The sequence below is a fragment of the Colius striatus genome, chromosome 1 (genome assembly GCF_028858725.1).
Source record: "Colius striatus isolate bColStr4 chromosome 1, bColStr4.1.hap1, whole genome shotgun sequence".
NCBI lineage: Eukaryota > Metazoa > Chordata > Aves > Coliiformes > Coliidae > Colius > Colius striatus.
This window is the reverse complement of record NC_084759.1, coordinates 106,087,850-106,108,144: the sequence shown is the minus strand read 5'-3', so window position 1 is coordinate 106,108,144 and position 20,295 is coordinate 106,087,850. Positions and strand designations below refer to the sequence as shown.

The following is a 20,295-nucleotide window of genomic DNA, read 5'->3' as shown; positions in this document are numbered from 1 at the left end:
TGGTACCTCCTGCTGTCATTTTTGCATTTATTTTGTACTAAAATCTTGTCATCTGAGTTGATAGAAAATGAAATTGAAAAAAGCTAAGTGACAGTGCGCAAAATGAGTGCATTAAGAGGGAAAGGAGAGGAGATTACACCTGTAGAAGCTATTGTATGTGTAGTATTGTAGAAGCTGAATTTGAGTTCAGGCTCTTCAGGAGAAGAAAACATTTAAGTATATAACTTTTGGGGAGTTGTGTACAGTTTACAGATCATAGATTTATTTATGGAATAAATACCTAAGCTACTTAGTGATGAATAGATTGTGATAAAATGTACATGTTAATTCTTTGCATAGCTTACTATTTTCTTCCATGATGCTTCAGAAGTCTTTACTGGCTTTATTCTTGATGTGTAGCTCAGATGAAGAGGTTAATTTCCTGACAAGCTGTGAATACCTGAAGCTGTTGGCTCATGGTTTTCCACCTTTGTTATTCCCTTGTGCTGATGGCTATGAAGTGGACCTCAAGGAGGCTGTGTTGACTGAAGCTTTGGGACTAACCTGTTGTCCTCCTTGGCTTCAGTTTGTAGGCTTTATTTTGGCAGCTCTCTAGGCTGAGAATTGGAGCTAGTAGTGTTTTTCTAGGCTTAGTTCCAATAAAGATATATTATTTTTATCTTCTGTTACATGTATTTCAGAAGGGAGAATGAAGGGATGCTATATGTGTATACACCTAATAGAAACACACAGATTTTTAAAGAATTGTATCCATATTTATATGTTTTTTATTTTACAGATAGTTACTTCAAAATATTTTTAAGCAGGTTGACTGGTGTAAATTGTCTAAATTCCTCTATAAAGAGGAAAAAACATAGTAAACAGCTGTGTGAATGTCAGTGAGGGTGGAAAATTACTAAAGAGAAATCTTATCCAACTTACAGTCCATTATATTGTTCATCTGTTTTACTGTTTAAGTTCAGCCATCTGAACTGAATTCTTAGTAATATTAATTTTCTATACAAAAGTTTCTCTGTAAATAAAGGTTATGTCAAAATGACTTCTCTAACTTGTTTTAGAAGATGCATATAGAGTCTTAAGCAGACAACAGGAATCTGAAATTATAAAAACAGGTGACTTTTCCATCAGTAAGTAGCTTGTTGATTTTGTATTTCTGAAGTCCTGGTATTAGATTATAGAATCATAGAATGGTAGGGTTGGAAGGGACCTTTAGAGATCATCTAGTCCAACCCCCCTGCAGAAGCAGGATAAATGGTACTATTCTGTGATCTCTGAAACTTTCCCAGCGGTACTTTCTAAGAGTAAAACTACAGCTGCACTTGAGTGTGCAGCCTATCAGACTGACCTACTCAGGTAATACTATGTTTTAGAATATGTAGGATTTTGCTTTCTCCTTCTCTCAGACTCCCTGAATTGTTTCAAGTGGCTTGCTGTGTGTCCCAAGTTACCCATTCTCTTCAGATATTTAAAATTCTGATATGAATTTCACTCTTGCTAAATCTTGAGTCATTTATGGTAGGTGAGTCTTGCATAATAATGCAGTGTTAGTTAACGCTCTCCCCTCTCTGCTTACAATTTTCTTCAGTCATGTCAATTCAAAAATTGAATCATAAGCTTTATAATGTTGTGATAGACAAGTTGTGTTGTAGAGACTAACATGTGCTTGGAGACTGCAAAGTGATTGTGACCTCTAGTCAAACTATTCCTGCTAACATCAAATATAGCTACAATCCTATTGGAAGGCAGATATCTTGGAAGCTGTCACGTATACTTCTGAGTTTAAATTATGTGGAAGTGGGTATGTAGTTGGGATGAGTCCAACAACTGCCAAGTAGTGCTCTTTCTGCACTTAAGTGCTTAACAAGTTTTTGGCATGCAACAATTAATAGTTTTATTCAGGTTAAATATTGTGTTAGGGAGAAACATTAGCTTAATGATTCAGAAGAATAGCTAGACTATGTAAAGTCTGAACTATTTTCTAAAGAAATTTAAATGTTCAGTATAATAACTTTGAGAATTTGATGTTTATACTTCTCTTTAAGATGATGGTGCAAATTAGTTGATGACTAGTATTTCTTATCTTTGTACTCATCTGAAAAGCTTTTAAACTGCATATTGAAAATGCTTGTCCACAAATTAAATAATCTGTTGTATACATCTATTCACTGCAGCAGTCAACAATACATGCTTTTGGTTTGCTCATCTTCTGTGGGAATAGATTTGGTTGCCTGGGACTGGTTATAGACATTTCTTAAGTACACAAGTTCTAATTATAATTCTGTATCAGCATACTAGGAGCACAAACATTTTGTATTGTAGACTGTATAAATGTTTTAGAGTGCTTGGCTTTCCTTATTGGTCCTGTGTGCAGTGAAAGCAGTTAAGATTGTGTAGAAAGATTGTACTGTGAAGCCAGTGTGGTGCTTGTACTAAGAGATGCCTGAAGATAGTATGATAATGTAGAAAGTAAGGTAGTTTGATGGTGTTCTTCCACCCCCAAATCCCTTCAGGTCTTGTTTTCCAGTCATTAGAAGCAATGCTTTCTTCCTTAAACCTGTTTTCTAAAACAGCTAATTTTCACTAGCATTTGCAGGGAACCCAGCTAGCAGAGCAGGTGTGCTTGGTGAGTTGAATGTATGAGTAGCTACACAGAGCTACTGAGCCTAAATAGAAAATGCTTCTTGATCAAAACCGGCACAGTCGTCAGCAACAAAAGCAGAAGTATTCGTACTTTCCATCCCATGTCAAATAGTTGTTTTTGTATCTATTATTTATATGTAAAAATTTCACATACACTTTTCTTTCCTGGAGTCCTGTGATGTTTTCCTTGTCACAGATACAGACAAGTAATATAAAGTCCTACATTATGTAAAATAGTTAAAGACCAGAAGAAATCTGCATTGAGATGTGTGCATGAGGTGGAAAACAAACCACCTTCTTTAGTCAGTGTATGAATATATGCACATCTAAAAATCGAGGCTAAACTAATAGTTTTAATAGTTTAGTTAGGTGGAGTACTTTAGCTTTATCGTACTAGATAGGAGCAAAATTGTTAGAGGGATCAGTATTTGTGTGGTAATGAAGAAGCTGGGTGTTGCTGTGGGTACCTTTCCTCTAGCTGTCTTTTTGACAGCCTCTTAAGATGGCTACCATTTAAATCTGTTTGAAGTTTGGCAAGAAAACAGCCCTATAGTAAGGGAGATTTTTTTTGTTTTATGATTATCAGGGGATGAGAAAATTTTAATCTAACTTTATAACAGTCTTCAAATAGTATATTCAAGCAGTTCACTCTTTGAAAGTCACAAGCCATTGATCTGATCTATTAAATGAAGGCTTTGTTTTTAATTTCTGGAACATAAATCTTCACCTCATTTTAATATATGGGAATTAACTGTGAAGTTGTAGCTAGAGCAGCTGTGCAGTTTTATGTTAAGAAATTCAAATAAGAATTCTTACTACATAACGTGCCTGCTAAAATAGGTTTGGGTAGCTAATGTAATGAAGAATATCTGGTGGTTCATTGGAAATAATTAAGAGTGACTTCTGACTGATAAGTTATTCTGTTCAGTAGACAACTGAAACTTTCTCTTCTTAACTTCTTGGGTGTTTGCATAGAAAGATAAGTCTTAGCGTTGTATTGAGCTTCATTTTTGCTAGTTAATGTTAATTGCATCATTACTAAGAATGTGGAAGCCAAACTGATACAGAGACTTGATATCCAAATTTGAAAAGAAACAACTGCTTATTTTTACTGTGTCAAGCTAATAAAAAACCCCACAACATTCAAAATAGTTTAAATAAAATGAAATAGTTACTGAAGTCCGAACTACCTTGTCACTATGTGCAAGAGCTTTTGCAACCTGTAGGAAGGATGTGGACGGGTTCTCACCATACAAACAATTGCCTTAGAAATAGTACTGACTGACACTTCCAGGTTAATGAAAACCTGCAAGAGGTAATAACACTTGGGCATCAAAAGGCATGTTATAAATTGTTTTCCAGAAATTTTGTGGAGTTTTCCTTGAAGGCTCTTGTGTAGCTATTGCTTTTAGTCAATTTTGATTCTAGCTTTGTACTAGTGCTGTGATAATCACTGACTGTCCCCCAACCAGACATTGATAGCTGTTAATACAAAGTCAGAAACAGTAGTCAGTGGAATCAAATAACAGCATATCAATTCTTGCTTAGTTTCATTAAAAATAATTCTGCTAAATGAAACATTTGAGTGAATTGTTCCCAGATTAAGATGTGCTTAAGCATATGTTAATGTGATGAGTAGATACTGATTTGGAAGGTTCCATGGATCACAGAATGGTAGGAGGTAGAAGGGATGTCTAGAGATTATCTAGTCCAACTTCTCTGCTAAAGCTGGTCCACCTATATCAGGTCACTCAGGAACGTGTCCAGGTGGGTTTTGAAAACCTCCAGAGAAAGAGACTCCATACCCACCCTGGGCAGCGTGTGCCAGTGTTCCCATACAGCAAAGAACTTTTTTTTCTTGTGTTTAAGTGGAACTTTCTGTGTTTCAGCTTACTCCTAGTCTTGTTGCTGGACACTGCAGAAAAAAGTGTTGCCCCATCCTCCTGACATCCACCCTTTAAATACTTCTAAATATTGATAGGTTCCTTCCTCAGTCCTCTCTTTTCTAGACTAAACAGTCCTAGGTCCCACAGCTCCATTCCCTTGATCATCTTGGTGGCCCTGTGATGGACTCTCTCCAGAAGTTTCCTGTCTCTCTTGAGCTGAGGAGCCCAGAACTGGACACAGGACTCCAGATGAGGCTTCATGAGGGCAGAGTAGAGGGGGAGGAGAACCTCCTTCAATCTACTGGCCACACTCTTCTTGATGCGTCTCAGAATGCCACTGGCTTTCTTGGCCATGAGGGCACATTGCTGGCTTTTGTTTAGTTGATTATCAACCAGGATTCCCAGGTTGATAACAGGTTGGATATCAGGCTGATAATTCCTTAATACATGCTTTTAAGAGGGAAAAGAAACTGCTTTTTTATATGGGAAGGAAAATCAGTTTCCAAATAAATCGTACTGAATAGTAAGAAGAATTTGTGAACTTAAAGTTGAAATACGTTAGGTAACCAGATGAATTTTTGACTGTATTGTGTTCCTATTACAAACAAATTAATAATTGTTATTCATGTAGTTTACCTAGGAATGTGATTAATGTTCAGTATTACACATTCTAGTATGTTTTGATGATATGAAAACCTGAATATTTAACAAGAACACAATTTCAAGATTAAGTAATAAATCATTGTTACTGAAGTAAGGCCTACAGTATACTACACTCCTCAACAGGCATGGAGAGTCATATTTTGTACCACATACCTTTGGCAGCAAAAGCCTCTTTATCAGCAACTGTCTTTCCAGTCACGCTTGTGTTCACGTCTTTGCTACATGCTCTGTTGATTACCTTGGAAAAGGGCAATACTGTAACTGTTCAACTGACCTTTCAGTTTATTTTCTCTTGTGTAATATGAAACAAGAGCTAACATAGTTTTAGTCTACTGATTTTGAGAAAGCTGCAGAAGTGTAGAGACAGATTTCTTTCTGATCAACTATGATGGAATTTCTCTGTACTTACATGAATTAAAAAAAAAAAACCAAACTCCATCAACTTGCTTTGGATATCATCAAAATAGAGAAGCAATTTTTTTGTGGCTAGAAGGTTTTTTTAGTATACAAGACTTGTATAATTAGGACTGCTTAGCAGAGGGATACACAATGACTATTAAATGAAGAAATCTCATACCTAAAGTAGTTATCTGATAAATGTTCAGGTGTGTAAAACAGAAGTATACTACCGGTAGACTTTTTTCCTTTTATAAAAAGCAAAATGATATACAAATCCTATTATTTTGTAATTACTGTTTTATTTATACTGTCCCTCATAACAGTGAAGCTGTCTCGAGTGCTTTAGCAGATCCAAAATACACATAGCTGTGCTGTTCTGGGAAGCAGTAACACAGCTTAGTACCATAAGGGTGGCCAGTGTCTCTTGGAGGGGATGTTTAAAAAAAAAAGTAACTATATACCTTTTATGGCTATGGAAGGTAAAAGATAAAGTATCTTTCTTGTAGCAAGTGTTAATACTCATGTATACACTTTTCTTCTTTTCTCTCACTTGAATTTATGTATCTAAGTAGTTTACTGAGTTTCAAAAGAAACTACCTCTTGCTAGTAATTTGTTATACTTACCCTGTGAGATGTATCTGTCTTTCTAACAAAAATAGATAGATATGGTAATATGGCTTCAATATTGTGGGGAACAGTGTTCCTAGAAGTGAGATTGGTTTAGTTAACTCATTGGAGAAATTATTACTAAATGATTATATTAAGTTTGTGTTTGAGACATCTTGGAAACACTCTGTCCTTTGGTTCTGAATTGAACACTGTATATATTTGTTAAAAGCTGTTGGCGAGAACTAAGTTATCCTAATGTTTAAAGCAGGAGATAGGCTTGCTTCTAGTGCCCTTTATTGTGCAGAAAGTAGAATAATAAAATGGGATTGGAAGGGACCTCTAGAGAACTGTAGTCCAACCCTCTGGCTAAAGCAAGTTTCACCTAGGGCAGGGTGCACAGAAACGTGTCCAGATGGGTTTTGAAAACCTTCAAAGTGGAAGACCTCTCAACATCCCTAGGCAGCCTGTGCGAGGACTCCCTCACCCTCCCAGGAAAGTAGTTTTTTCCTTGTATTTAGATTACATTAAAAAAAAATTTGTCGATTACTGCTAGTCCTATCACTGGACACTACTACTACTACCCTATCTTCCTGACATCCACCCTTTAAGTACTTAAAATGTTGATGGGTTCTCCCTTTAGACTTTTCCAGGCTAAACAGCCCCAAATCCTTCAGCCTTTCCTAATAGAGATGTTCCACTCCCTTGATCATCTTGGTAGCCCTCCACTGGACTTTCCTTAGAAGTTCCCTGTTCTTCTTGAGCTGGAGAGCCCAGAACTGGAGACAGATGAGACCTCACCAGGGCAGAGTAGAGGGGGTGAACCTTCCTTGACCTCCCACACTCTTGTTAATACACCCTAGTATGCCATTGGCCTTCTTGGTCATGAGGGCATGTTGCTGGCTCATGTTCAGTTTTCTGTCCACCAGAATTCCCAAGTTACTCTCTGCAGAGCTGTTCTCCAGTGGACCACCCCAGCCTGTATTGGTGCATGGGTCTGGAGCTGTCCAGAGGCAGCCACACACAGCTGGAACTGACTGTAGCTGGTCTGACCTGGTCTTAACCAACAAAAACCTGTGCAACTGATCAAAGTAGGTCGAAGCTGCTGGAGCTGCTTGAAGCCAGTCTCAACCAATCTGAACCTGCCAAAGCTGGTCTCAACTAAGCAAAATCATCCAGAACTGATCAAAGTCAGCTGTAGCCAGTTGCAGTTGGTTGATGCCAGTTGGGACCAGTCTCAACCAAGCAAAGCTGTCGGCAGCCAGCTGGGAGCAACTGTGGCCAGTCAAAGTCAGCAAATCTTCTTGCTAAAGTGTTACTGAAAAGTATTTATCTATTAGACTTCTCAGCTTGTAAATCTTTACATCTCTTAGAAATAGTAACTGCTGGTAGGCTGTCAGGGAAAAGTCTGTAGTTTCCCTTTGTCTATTGGAAAGGAAGAAATGAAAAATTATATGTTGACATTCATTATCTGTAGAGTAGTGAAAAAGTGGAGAAGTTGCTTTTCAAATTCTTGCCTTTCGTGCTTCCTCTTGTGAGTTCTCTGATAGATTATCTTTTTTGTTAGGTAGAAATCATAACAGAAATAATTTAGCTGTGTAAATTGTTTTTTTAGAGTAAATGTATTACCAAATTATTTGGATAACAGTTAATTTTATTATGCCTGAAATTAACTTAGTATCTTTGGACAACTTGCAGAATTGTTAGTTTTCAGGTGAAAACGTGTAATTCAAAGGTTACATGTGTGTAGGTGTTGCTTAACCTATTTAAATGTATATTAAAGGAATTACCCAAATGAGACAGGATTTCTCAATGCAGCAAGTGTGAGTCATTCATCTAAGACTATGATGTTAATCTAAATTTATTATTGATCTAATATAATAACTGCTGTTCTGAAGTAGTTGTACCTACTTGAGATTACTGTGTCTTTACTGTTTTCTTTAAGTGTGATTATTTTGTGTAATACTCTGAATAGTCAAATGAAAAGTTAGTAAAGGGAGGTAGAGAAAATGAAATAAGATCCAGAACTTCTATTTTGATACAGTTTTACTAGTGATGCATGAAGTTGAAGCAATTTGCTTCTGCTGCATAATTGTAATTCAGCACAGTCTAGTGCATTTGATTTTTTTTGTTTAGTTTTTGTTTTGGCGTGCGAAAATTTGGTTTAGGACCATAGTCCTGTCTTTTTTCAGTCTATCCCCTTATAAGAAGCTGAATGAGGACCACTTGAGGGAATAAGTAACTACAGACTGTAAGAGATGAGAATCAGACTTACTAATCCAAGCGGGAACTCTACACTGGCATTGGTGTCAATTAAAATATTTGTAACTGGATTTTCAAAATCATAACAGCAATATTAGAAAGGAGTAATTCCATACTTTAATTTTGAAGTGTTTGGAAATGCATCTACACTTTCAATGTCTATTTTCACCTTTTCATTTCCTTCTTTTCTTCTTTGAAATGGTAGGGTTCACAGCAGGAGTAGAAGTGAGCATTATTAGTAATGATGGTTTCTTGATTGTCCAGTTTTGTATTCCCATGTCTTCCTCCTTTGGCTACCTTGAGAGAAATTCATTTTACTGTGGCTTTCCAGCCAAACTCGGTGATATTACAAGTCTTTATCAGAAACCTTACATCTGTGTATCATGAGGTAGCAATTATCACTTCTGTGATATACTAATGGTAGTTAAAGATACCCAGTACACGTGGAGCTCAAGAAGCTAGTGACCCTGATCCAGGCAGCCTGGACCATGTGGATCTATAGATGTATTGGATCAAATTTGGAGGCAGAAAGGCCTATCATATAAGCAGACTCTATAAAATAACACAGCATGTTGCTTCTTGAATTTGACTGTTTACCCTGAGGCTTGTGGCAGACCACAGTGGAAGTCTGTTTTCTAACAGTTTTCTGAGCAAATTTTGTTGCTACAGATGAACACTTTTGACTAGAAGCACAATGTTAGAGCCACTTAAATATGGAATTTTGACCTAGGCTAATATTGCATTGTCAGGATGAAGCAGTTTCTCTCCCACAGCCATGAAGGCTTTTTAAAGAAATGGCGGATAATTATGTGTTCAGCACTTAAATGATATGCTTCATTACCAGTTGATGATGGCATTGCAAGATTTTTGGACACCATTCTCTAAAGAATGATCTGTCTGTGCATCACAAGAACTGCAGCTCCTGAGCCTTTCTTGCTATATAATTCAAAACCAGACTTTAGTCTCTTGTTTCTCATATTCCTGCAGTAGACTATCAGAATTATCTGCCAATTTGAATAATACATTATTGTAGAAAAATGTTTAAAAATGATGACAGTTAAATACTAATCTTAGAGAGAAATAATCTGTAAATAGTATTATGTTGGTGAGAAAGTGGTGCATCTACATTCATGGTTTGGATTTTTTGTTAGATCCTTTTTTGATTGTCCACAGGGGTTTTAAGTTAATGGTTGTCCACATCAGTAGATGAACATGAGTTTCACACAGGCCAGTTATTTAATTTCCCTACCACTGGCCTCAGTCTTCGTTTACTATCACAGTGAGCGTCATTCAACAACTCTGAACACAGTGTGTAATCTCAATATTGTAATACTGGTGTGATGGTTTGCATTCTTGTTTAGAAGATATATGCATGCATTAGAATCAAAAATCCCGAACTAAAAATGTCCAGTGAAGTCAGCAGAGCCATGTTATTTAACCCTTAGTGCTAGGACTGGAAAGCTGCAGGAGAATTTGAGGTCAGTATAAGTTTAGAGCAGAGGATGATGGTATCTTAGCCCTCAAACAACTGTTGTTTTCGGATGCTAGGAAGATTCTACAATTTTGACAAAGTCCTATAGCAGTTTTCCAGTCACAGAAATAAATGTGGGGTGACCCAAGGTAGTTTTGAAAATGGAGTTCAAAAATCTCAGTAACTTTATGAATAGTATCAGTCATAAGTCAGTGATGGTACAGGACAGGATTTGATGGTCTGTCTGCTTTAATTTTCCCCGTTTTACTGTAATGCTGACACAGCTGTTTCTGTGGCAGGAAAGAGTGGAAAGTTGAAAATAAGAGTCAACAGTCCTGTAAGAGGTTTCAGGATTAAGCTGATAAATAGAGTAAGTGGTATTTCAAAATCTAAACCAGTTTTTGTTAAGGTTTCTTGTTTCAATGAGGAGGAAGAGAAGGAAAACAAACCACTTTTTTCCTTGCTGCTTTTGATATTTTAGTACTTCTAATACCAACATTGTATTTGCTGAATTGGACTTTCCATGTGGGCACCAGATACCATTATCAAAGTTACTCCTATTTGCTTTTGTGTTTTGAATAAATTAAAATTAATACTGACCCAATATTCTAAAAATAAATTAAGATACAAAAGCTGGTGAGGACAAAGGAATCAGAGGAACAGCTACTGAAAGTGAGCATCTTAAGCAAAAGAGGGACTAAAATGATTATTTTCACTGTTAACACAACGATTCTTAAGCTCATTAACTGCTCTATATAAGCTGCAATGACTACAACTTTATAAAGAGGTATGACAGATATAAGAATGTCTTGACGTTTTGCAGCCATTTTGGGGTTTAACACAAGTATCTTGTATGCTGCTAAGGCCTTTTTGGTTATAAAAATCATAGGATCATAGAATAAAAATTTTTGTTTAGATTGCTGTGACTTAGATTTAACCAGATGATATTAATTTCTAAAAGTTCTAAGTATTAGAATACCTGTTTTTCATTTTACAATGTGTCCAGGAAGGAATATGAGCCAGGAATGTACCCTTGTGGCCAAGAAGGCCAATGGCATCCTGGGAGGCATCCAGAAGAGTGTGGCCAGCAGGTCAAGGGAGGTTCTTCTCCGTCTCTACTCTGCCCTGGTGAGGCCTCATGTGGAGTCCTGTATCCAGTTCTGGGCTCCTCAGCTCAAGAGGGACAGGGAAGTGCTGGAGAGAGTCCAGCGCAGGGCCACCAAGATGATCAGGGGACTGGAAGATCTTTCATACGAGGAGAGGCTATGGGAACTGAACTGGGGCTGTTTAGTCTGGAGAAGAGGAGACTGAGGGGTGATCATATTAACATTTATAAATATCTAAAGGGTGGGTGTCAGGAGGTTGGAACATCCCTTTTTTCTATAGTAGCTAGCAACAGGACAAGGGGTAATGGCATGAAGCTGGAACACAAAAAGTTCCACTTCAATATAAGAAAAAACTATTGTACTGTGAGGGTGAGGGAGCAGTGGCACAGGCTGCCCAGAGGGGTTGTGGGGTCTTCAAGACCTACCTGGACGTTTTCCTGTGCAACCTGATCAAGGTGATCCTGTTTCTGCAGGGGGGTTGGACTAGATGTTCTCTAAAGGTCCCTTCCAACCCTACCATTCTGTGAGTGAGTGAGTATGTGGTTACTTGGAAGAATAAAGACCTGAAGGCTTTATGTGGAGCCCTAATTTAGTGTTTTGACTTACCATCAGGCTGTTTCAGTAGTCTAATAAAAGTCTTTTCTTACTAAGGTCATTTACTTTGAGGAGGAAAAGGAGGCTTAACTATTTTTTTTTTTTCTTATGTTCTATAAGGAAACTACTTACTTTATGTATGCTTGAGACTTTTAATGGGATCAATAGCTGAATGAAGTCACTGATAACAGGAGCTGTGCAGCATTAGGAGAGTTTTGTGTATCATGATTACCAAATAAATAAGCGTTGTTTCTTTGGATGAGAACTGTACAACTTTGCATTGAATTGAAAGATTTCAGGCCATCTTATTCTCTTGAGAACCTTATACTTCTACTGTATAATTCTTTTAGGTATCTGTAAGACAAAATATTTGAGTATTTTAGTGGTAGAAGTGTGAGGAGTTAGTGCTTACCTGAAATGTAAACTCCTTGAAGTAGCCACTCATTTAACATTGCCTATTCTCGTTTATTATGAAGGTTATTTCATTGGCAAGATCCTTGCTTTCTGGATAGCCATTACACTAATTCATGTTTAATGTTTTAATCTTGCTTCTGTGTAATGTCAACTGATTTCTACACTTCTATTGTAAAACTTTAAACAAAGTAGCATATAAAACGTGGGATTTAAACCAATGTTGTGCTACAAATTGCGAAGGTATCAACAGGAAAAGACTGTGATTGTTTGAAATGATCTAAATGGTTACTAGTATTTCACAGTGAAATAGTAGTAGAGGAGGGGAAAATATGCTGGCATAAAAGTGCTATTCTGTTGCTAAATTTTGTGTTTCAAGCTGTGTATATGTGTACTTGGGGAACATGAAAACTGAAGTTTGTCTTTCATATAAGTCTGAAGAAAATACCTAATTTTGGCATATCAGTTTTAAACACCATTAATCGTTAACAGGTGAGATGAATGAATATGAGATTTGAATTGAAAAGCTTGCTTTTTAGTAAGAACTTCAAGAACAAAAGCATCCCTCTTTTGCTGTTCATTCCTATCACTGGGTGTTGTACATGACTGTAGTAAAGGACTTCAAGTTTTTCCAGTTACTTCATACTCTCTGTATCTGAAGTTCCATGGAGCCTGTTGTCGCTCTATTTTTTTGTTCCAAAGATAATAGTTGTAGTTTTCAAGGCATATATAGGATACAGTTTTTATCTTGTAGTCCTCTTCAGTATCAGCTTCAATGTGTGGAAACAGAGAAATCTTTCCCAGTCACTTATTAAGCTGTGAAAACTTCATAAGTATGAAGGCAAAGTCGATCTCTCTCCTGATTTGCAACTCTGAATGCTGTTCACGTATCTAGACTTCTACAAGATGCTTACCTTTCAAATGCATCCCATGTGTTCCAAGTCTGACTTACATGTATGTCAAATGAGTATATGTGCACAAGCAAACATGATAGCTTTCAGTTCAGTTTTACCAATCCGATGTGTGGCTTTTAATGATTGTATGCAATTAGCGAACAATATAAATCTTTGAAATTGATTGAACAAACATTTATTCTTGTAACATTGTCTGTAATCCTAGGCTTTCAGTTTGGGAAAATTAAAAAGAAAAGTTTAGCAAGCTTCAGCAATGTAGAAATGCAATCCAAAATTTCTGTGGAAAGAGAACCTTAAGTTTCCTAAATCTGGATCATGATTGTGCGCTTCACTCAATCCTTTCCTTTAAAGCAGCAACAGGATACAGAATTATAGTCCTGCTGTTTTATGAGACCTATGACAGGTAATCTTGTCCTGTGTCTCCTGAGATAAGTTTTTAGAATAGTTCACAGCAAGTAATTGATCCATTTCAGAAGCTAGTAGTTTTTTTTAATGAGCTTTCATCAGGCTACAATTCTGTATTTGATAATTTTAGGAGACGGTTAAAAACTAAAACATTAAAATAAACATTTTTTATGAAGCATGTAATCTTGCTCACCACTATTGCAAAGTGAGCAGAAAGAGTAGTCTTTTATAGTAATACTTATGATCATTTCTCACACTAAGTGTCACTATGTCTTTGTAATAGTCTCTGCTTAAACTTCAAATTTACTGAAAGACAAAAACTGGAACAGTGAATGTACTTGTATATTGCTTCTGTAGTAAGAACCTAAAGCTTTCAGTGTCTTCCCAAAGATGTAAACTACATAATTGGTTTCTGAAAGTCTGTTTTCATCCCTCTCACTCCATAAAGCTGCCTTCAAATCCTGAATTTGTTTGCTACTTACTTGTTTGGAACGAGATGAATGAGCTTGATTCTCCTTTGTTAGGGAGGACTTATCTGGGAAAAGCAGTAGGTTGTCGAAATATGCATGCCTCTAGGTTATGTGAAGTGTATCTTAGCCTTTCTCTTTACTATACAGAGATTTCAGTCTTTCTCCATGACCTGCTGTTCTTCTCTATCAAGAAATATATAATTTCTATCCTCTCCAGTTTTCAAAGATTTGTGTGACTGGCTTCTGTTTAAAGATGAAACATGCCCCTTCTTGAATGTGGGAAATTCCTTATCTAGCCAAAGGTGCTGTAAAAATATATTTGTATTAAATACAGTGAGAAAAAGATTAATTTTAAGTAGATAGCTGTCCCAAAAACAATTTTTCTGTTTTAAATGCTCATTTTCTATTTTAAATTTAAAACTAATTGCTTAAGATGTTTTTCTGGAGTTAAGACAGGTATTTATAGCATACACAGAAGGGCTCAGTCTTCTGCTGCAGTGGAACTAGTTAAAAATAATACATGACAGATGGAAATTCTGAAGTTGCTATGTATGGCTAAGAAAATAGGAATCTGCTGATAGCACTGATACAATGTAAAAGAAGGCTTAAAATTTTAAAGCTATACAAATCTAAATACTTTTTTTTTCCAAGGAAAACCCTCTAATGATGGAGTAATTCTGACTTTACCAAATGTCATACATTGAACTTCGGAGGCTATTTGACTCACTCTGTTTTTATATTTAAACTTTTATGTAAGTCTTTGACTGCAGCTGGTTAAAACTTCAATGAACTGGGTTTGTGTATGTATGTAATGCACTTAAACTTGGAAATCTGACAATATATTATCCCTCAAGCACTATAAATTGATTATTAGAGCAGTAGTCATTAGTAATGCACTTCTGAAGATTATACTAATGAACAAATTTCAAAGGAACGATGCAGGAGGATGGGCAAAAAATTAGGTGTATTTGCTATAATGTGTCCTGAAGTATTTTCAAATCTTGCTGGCTTTAATTGAGCGTTGGGCTTCAAATAAAAACCTGATAGGAAATTAACCTTGAGCGTAGTCAAAGTACTCTAAATTATCTAAATTAATATGGATGCCGTTGTTTTACTTCATCCAGTGAATACACGTCTTAATCCTATACTTCTAATCCTTTACTATTTTGAACTAGTTAGGGACCAATTGTAAAACTAAAGTGAATCAAGGCAGTGCGCAAGTCACAACGCTGCAAATAGGTTACCTCTCACCTTTTTTTTTTTTTTTTTCATAGAATCATAGAGTGGTAGGGGTTGGAGGGGACCTTTAGAGATGATCTAGTCCAACCCCCCTGCAGAAGCAGAGTCACCTTGATCAGGTCACATAGGAACATGTCCAGGCAGGTCTTGAAGACCTCCAAGGAAGGAGACTCCACAACCCCTCTGGGCAGCCTGTTCCACTACTCCGTCACCTGAACAGTGAAATAGTTTTTTCTTATGTTTAAGTGGAACTTTTTGTGTTCCAGCTTCATCCCATTACCCCTTCTCCTGTTGCTAGCTACTATAGAAAAAAGGGATGTCCCAACCTCCTGACACCCACCCTTTAGATATTTATAAATGTTGATAAGATCACCCCTCAGACCTTTTTTTAAAATTGTACTCTTGATGTGTTTCTTGAATTGATGAAAACTTCTTTGAGAAAACATAGCAGAATGTCAAAAACCTCCAAGCTGTAACTAGTAAACTTTTAAATCAGAGGTTTAAGGTGTTTCTAGTCTTACTGATATAAGTAGGATGTGGGCCAAATAATTATTTCCATGAATGGATAATTTTGATTTTTAAATTGTTGACCTGTCAGAGGACTGCAAAGTTTTGCTGATGGACTCTATAAAGAGGTTGGCAAAGGAACTGCTTTCTGCAAGTGACAGACTAGTTTCTCTATACTTACATGCTGTACTGCAAACTTTTCAGTGTCCTGAGATTATCTATTAAGACCAGCTGTGCAAGATACAGTGGGCCTATACAATTCTCCCTAGGAGGCCTGTGTCTGAAATTAATAAGATGGAGAAAAAAGTGCTAGGCTGTTCAGAGTGTGAAGTTCTCCTGTTGTGTAGTAATACTAGGATTTCTTGACTGTCAATCATGAGTTGTAGTCTTAGACCTAAGGTGCAAACTGTTCCCATAAAATAGAGAATATACAGACAAATGTTAAGATTGCAACTTTGTACTGTGTAGTAATGATGGAAAAACTGTATGGTTTTTATTTCATATTTTTTCTAATTCTGTAGCGAAGAGAGAATCTGATACTGTAGTCTTATGACACAGTGTGACAGTGTGACTCAATGTTTTATATTCTTACACTTGTTAAAGTAAGAAACGTACTTAAACTTTCTAAAAAAAACTTATTTATTTTCATTGAAAGGTATTCTCTGTTTTATAACCGCTTGAAGAACATTGAAGAAAATGAAGGAGGCCTTGATAAATTTACAAAAAGTTACAAAACCTTTGGAATAAACCAATCTGTGGATGGTGGAATATATTGCAAAGAGTGGGCACCGGGAGCAGAAGCTGTGTTTCTCGCAGGTGACTTCAGTAAGTATTTTTAGGAATATTATTTCTCTGCTGCTATATCATCTCCTCTTCTCCTATTATGTTTTAAAAAATTGCAGATGGTAGGGGTTGGAAAGGACCTCTAGAGTTCATATAGTGCAACCCCTCTCCTAGAGCAGATTAACCCAGATCAGGTCACTCAGGAACATATCCAGGTGGGTTTTGAAAACCTCCAGAGAAGGAGACTCCACACCCTCCCTGGGCAGCCTGTTCAGTTCTCCATCAGCTTTACATTAAAGAAGGTTTTCCCTCATGTTCAAGTGGAACTTCCTGTATCTATCTGTCACTGAGTGCTAGTGGAAAAACATTTGACACCCATCCTTTAAATATTTATAAGTGTTGATGAGGTCCTCCCTCAGTCTTCTCCAGGCTAAACAGCCCCAGATCTGTCAGCCTTTCCTCATGAGAGATGTTCCAGTCCCCTGATTATCTTTTTAGCTTTATTAGATCAATATCTTCTTTGAGAACTTAATAGGACAGTCTGTGTCCACTATTTCACTGAGATAATTTGAGTTTACAGACAATTTAAAAAAAAAAAAAGTTTTTGTTTTGCTGTAGAAGACAAACAGAAAAGTTAGTGCTGCAAAGTTTTCAGCCGTGATGGTGTTTGAGGTGGATAACCTAGTGAGTGATAGGGTAGGCTTCCTTGAAATACTCTTTTTGTTAGAATAAATATTGATAAAAAATAGCTTAGTGTAATGCTTTTTTAATATGTAAATCATATGTTCTCTGATTCAAAACTGAATAATGACTCACAAGTGTAGTTTACCCACTGCTAAATAACCGTGATTTCAGCTATCAATGCCAACTGCAAGACAGCTAGATGAAGTAGCTCAACTTTATATTTTTAAACACACAGAAAATTCTCCTTGTTACCTCTCCTACTTGCTGCAACCCCACCTATTGGTCAAGGATTTTATGATGGGTATAACAGTTGAAATTTAATTACTCAGCAGAGTTGAAGAGTAGGATACATATTTTGAATATGCGTTTTAATAGATGTCCATTAAAAAAATTAGAAATTAATTTCCTAATACTTTTTTAAAGAAACTTGTAAATTGACTTGGCAAGTTGCAGGACAGCTACACACATATACAGTATAAAATACAAATACAGTAACAAGAAAAAAAAGACTGTGAACTTCAGTTCATTTAAAATATATTGTTTAATACATCAGAACCAGAAACTTAGGACTAATGTCTTAGAGTAATCTAGATGCTAATGAAATGTAGTAGTAAGAGGTCATAAGACAAAGAACAGATTGACTTCAATGTGGGAAAAACTGTGTTTGTGCTATATATCTTGTTCATGAGTCATAATAAAGTATTCATGACCAAAGGGGAAGATGATGTATTTGGAAAGCCTAGAGGAATAAAAGATTTTTTCATTTAATTCAAATGAGATTTCATAGTATTCTGATGAGAAAGTGGGTAGCAAAACCATAAGATTAAGATTCAGGTTAGTATAGATGTGTTTAATTAACACTGAATCTGTAACCTTTTTTTAAGTTTTCGAGCAGGTTAAAGTTTCAAACTAAGTGTATGATTATATTGTATTTAAATTGAATATCAAGATTGCTTTTGATAAAAAAATTAATTAAACATTTTCTTAAAAAATAACTGTATTGAGCCACAACCAAGGAAATTAGAAACCTTGTACAAAAGAAACAAATATGAACCCAAATGACAGCAGTTCCTTAGGTTTTAAACTGAAATTCATGCCTTGTTTTTTGGTTCTCTTGTAAGGAGATGAATAGCAGTGTTTCTCAGTATCTTACTTAATAATATAGTATAATCTACAGTGTTAGATGGAATGACACAAAAACAATTTAAGATACTAGTTGTTACTGTTTAATCTGGGAAGTTTTTAAGGATGAAAAACTAGTAAAAGATTCAATGAAAAGTGCAGGATGTCTTAAAAAGAAAATCTTAACATTTATGTATAAGCTGTAAACTGATAATATCTTCATTATGAACTTTTTGAAGTAAACATGTATCATTTATTTCTGTAATTATATGCATGTGAATCCTCAGTCCTGCAAATGTGAAGTTTTTTGTGAATGACTTTTATGCCTTATAGCAAACAATGAAAGATGTGATATTAAGGCAGTTTTGGCCCAGATTATAGTATCATTATACATCATTCTGAGGTACTTGTAATGCATGTGATAGCTTCTATTTATAGACAAATTCTTAGTATCACTGCATTCTGGAAAAAAGCTAGAATCTAGTAAATAGCACCAAATCCTATCTGGATTGAAGAATAAAAAACAAATTGAAGAGAATGCCAATAATTTCAGAATTCTTAGTCTCTTAAAACTCCTTCAATAGAAAGAAGAAAATATATATCTGGTAGTTATCTAGTACAATGCTCTAAGAAGTATAAAGTAAATATTCCAAACCAATAATATTTGTTTATTAATACTTACAGTATCTCAGTAAATCAAGTCTGAGTCCATTTGTTGGCTGAATTTCTGCTACTAGAGGAAGTATCAACACTATATCTGCCTTAAAAATTCTCAGTGATAGCACACTGAATATTGCACACTATATTGCTGAGGAATTGGTGAATACTGGCAATTTATTGCTACTTTATAATCCTTTCCAAAATAGGTCACTGAACTGCAAATTTTGAGGGTAACCCACAGAGTTTGTTTGGGAATTAGAACACTGAAAATTGTGTTTGGCCATGCAGAAACTCAGTTGGTTATCTGTAAACAGTGTTTTAATTTAAAAAAAATGTTACTGGCTTTAAGAAGCATCAAAGAGCATGTATATGCTAATTTGGAAGTCAGTAGTTGATACAGTATCATATTTATAATTTCTATCCTCTAGTTTTCTGTTCTTCATTGCCTTCCCTTCCCTCTCTTCCAGCTAATGTTAGATCTAAAATGTTGATCAATAAGGAATGTCTGTTTGCTTTACTTTCTGCATCTTTTTTTTCTTACACTAGTGAGGGGGGCGTCTGCTAGGGCTGGAGAGTGAAAGTAGTCCTCCTTTTGGGAAGAGGTTTGTGTATTATTTAAGCTCTGACAGGCTTCCTTCAGAGAGAAAAAGCGAGAACCCAAGCTACCAGTCCTCATAATTTGTGTATCTCAGCTGACTGAAGACCTTTCATATGTGAATTTTTTTTTTGACTCAACTTTCAACGAGATAGGGTATAGATACAATTATATCATACTGAGCTTTGTACTACTTTCTTCAAAGCTTTTTATAGAAAAATGCCTAGATTTCATTAATAAAGTCAAATAATGCTGTACTTCTGTGACTACAGACTGCTGAAGTTAGTAGACTGGAGAATAAGCTCTTATTAATATCTAAGGAGACATAATGATGTTTGTTTTTGTCAGTATTTGAGCTGTTTAATCACTTCTTAAGCAGATTGTGTTAATGAACATGTTGTTGCACTGTTGAAAATCAGACAGTGTAGAAGGAGGAAGACCTAACTGGCCTCTATGTGAAACTGTATAGTGTCCTTAGAGAATTTCTTCCTTAATGTTCTAATTTCATTTTCTATGCAAATGATATAAAGATGTCTTGTGATATAGTGGGATTTTGATGAACTTCTCCTGTGTCTGAACTGTTATTAGTCTTGTAATTTTTCCACTAGTAAGCTGTATGAATGCTTGCTGGATTCTGTATTCTCATCTTTCACTTGATCTGAAATATGTGGAATGAAGAAATAGAATTTCTCTAAGAGGTGAAGTAGTTGCACTTAAACTCAACCTCAATTTATGAAGCTTTATGAACTACTTATAGAAAAAACAGTGTTGCACTGATGTATTGGGTCTTACACTAGAACAAGTGGATGATGTAGTCAATATGCTAGAAGCACTCCTTTGTCGTATTAGAAGCAAGAGGAGTGTTAATTTCCAAGTCA

General features: G+C 35.9%; 1 protein-coding gene across 1 annotated transcript in view; it reads left to right on the top strand.

The window, feature by feature from the left end:
• GBE1 (1,4-alpha-glucan branching enzyme 1) overlaps positions 1-20,295 on the top strand; it is a 163,643-nt gene that overhangs the window by 23,810 nt on the left and 119,538 nt on the right. Inside the window, exon 2 of the mRNA XM_062002662.1 lies at positions 16,229-16,398. Within this exon, the coding sequence (XP_061858646.1) occupies positions 16,229-16,398 (170 nt within the window). The remainder of the gene's footprint in view (positions 1-16,228; positions 16,399-20,295) is intronic.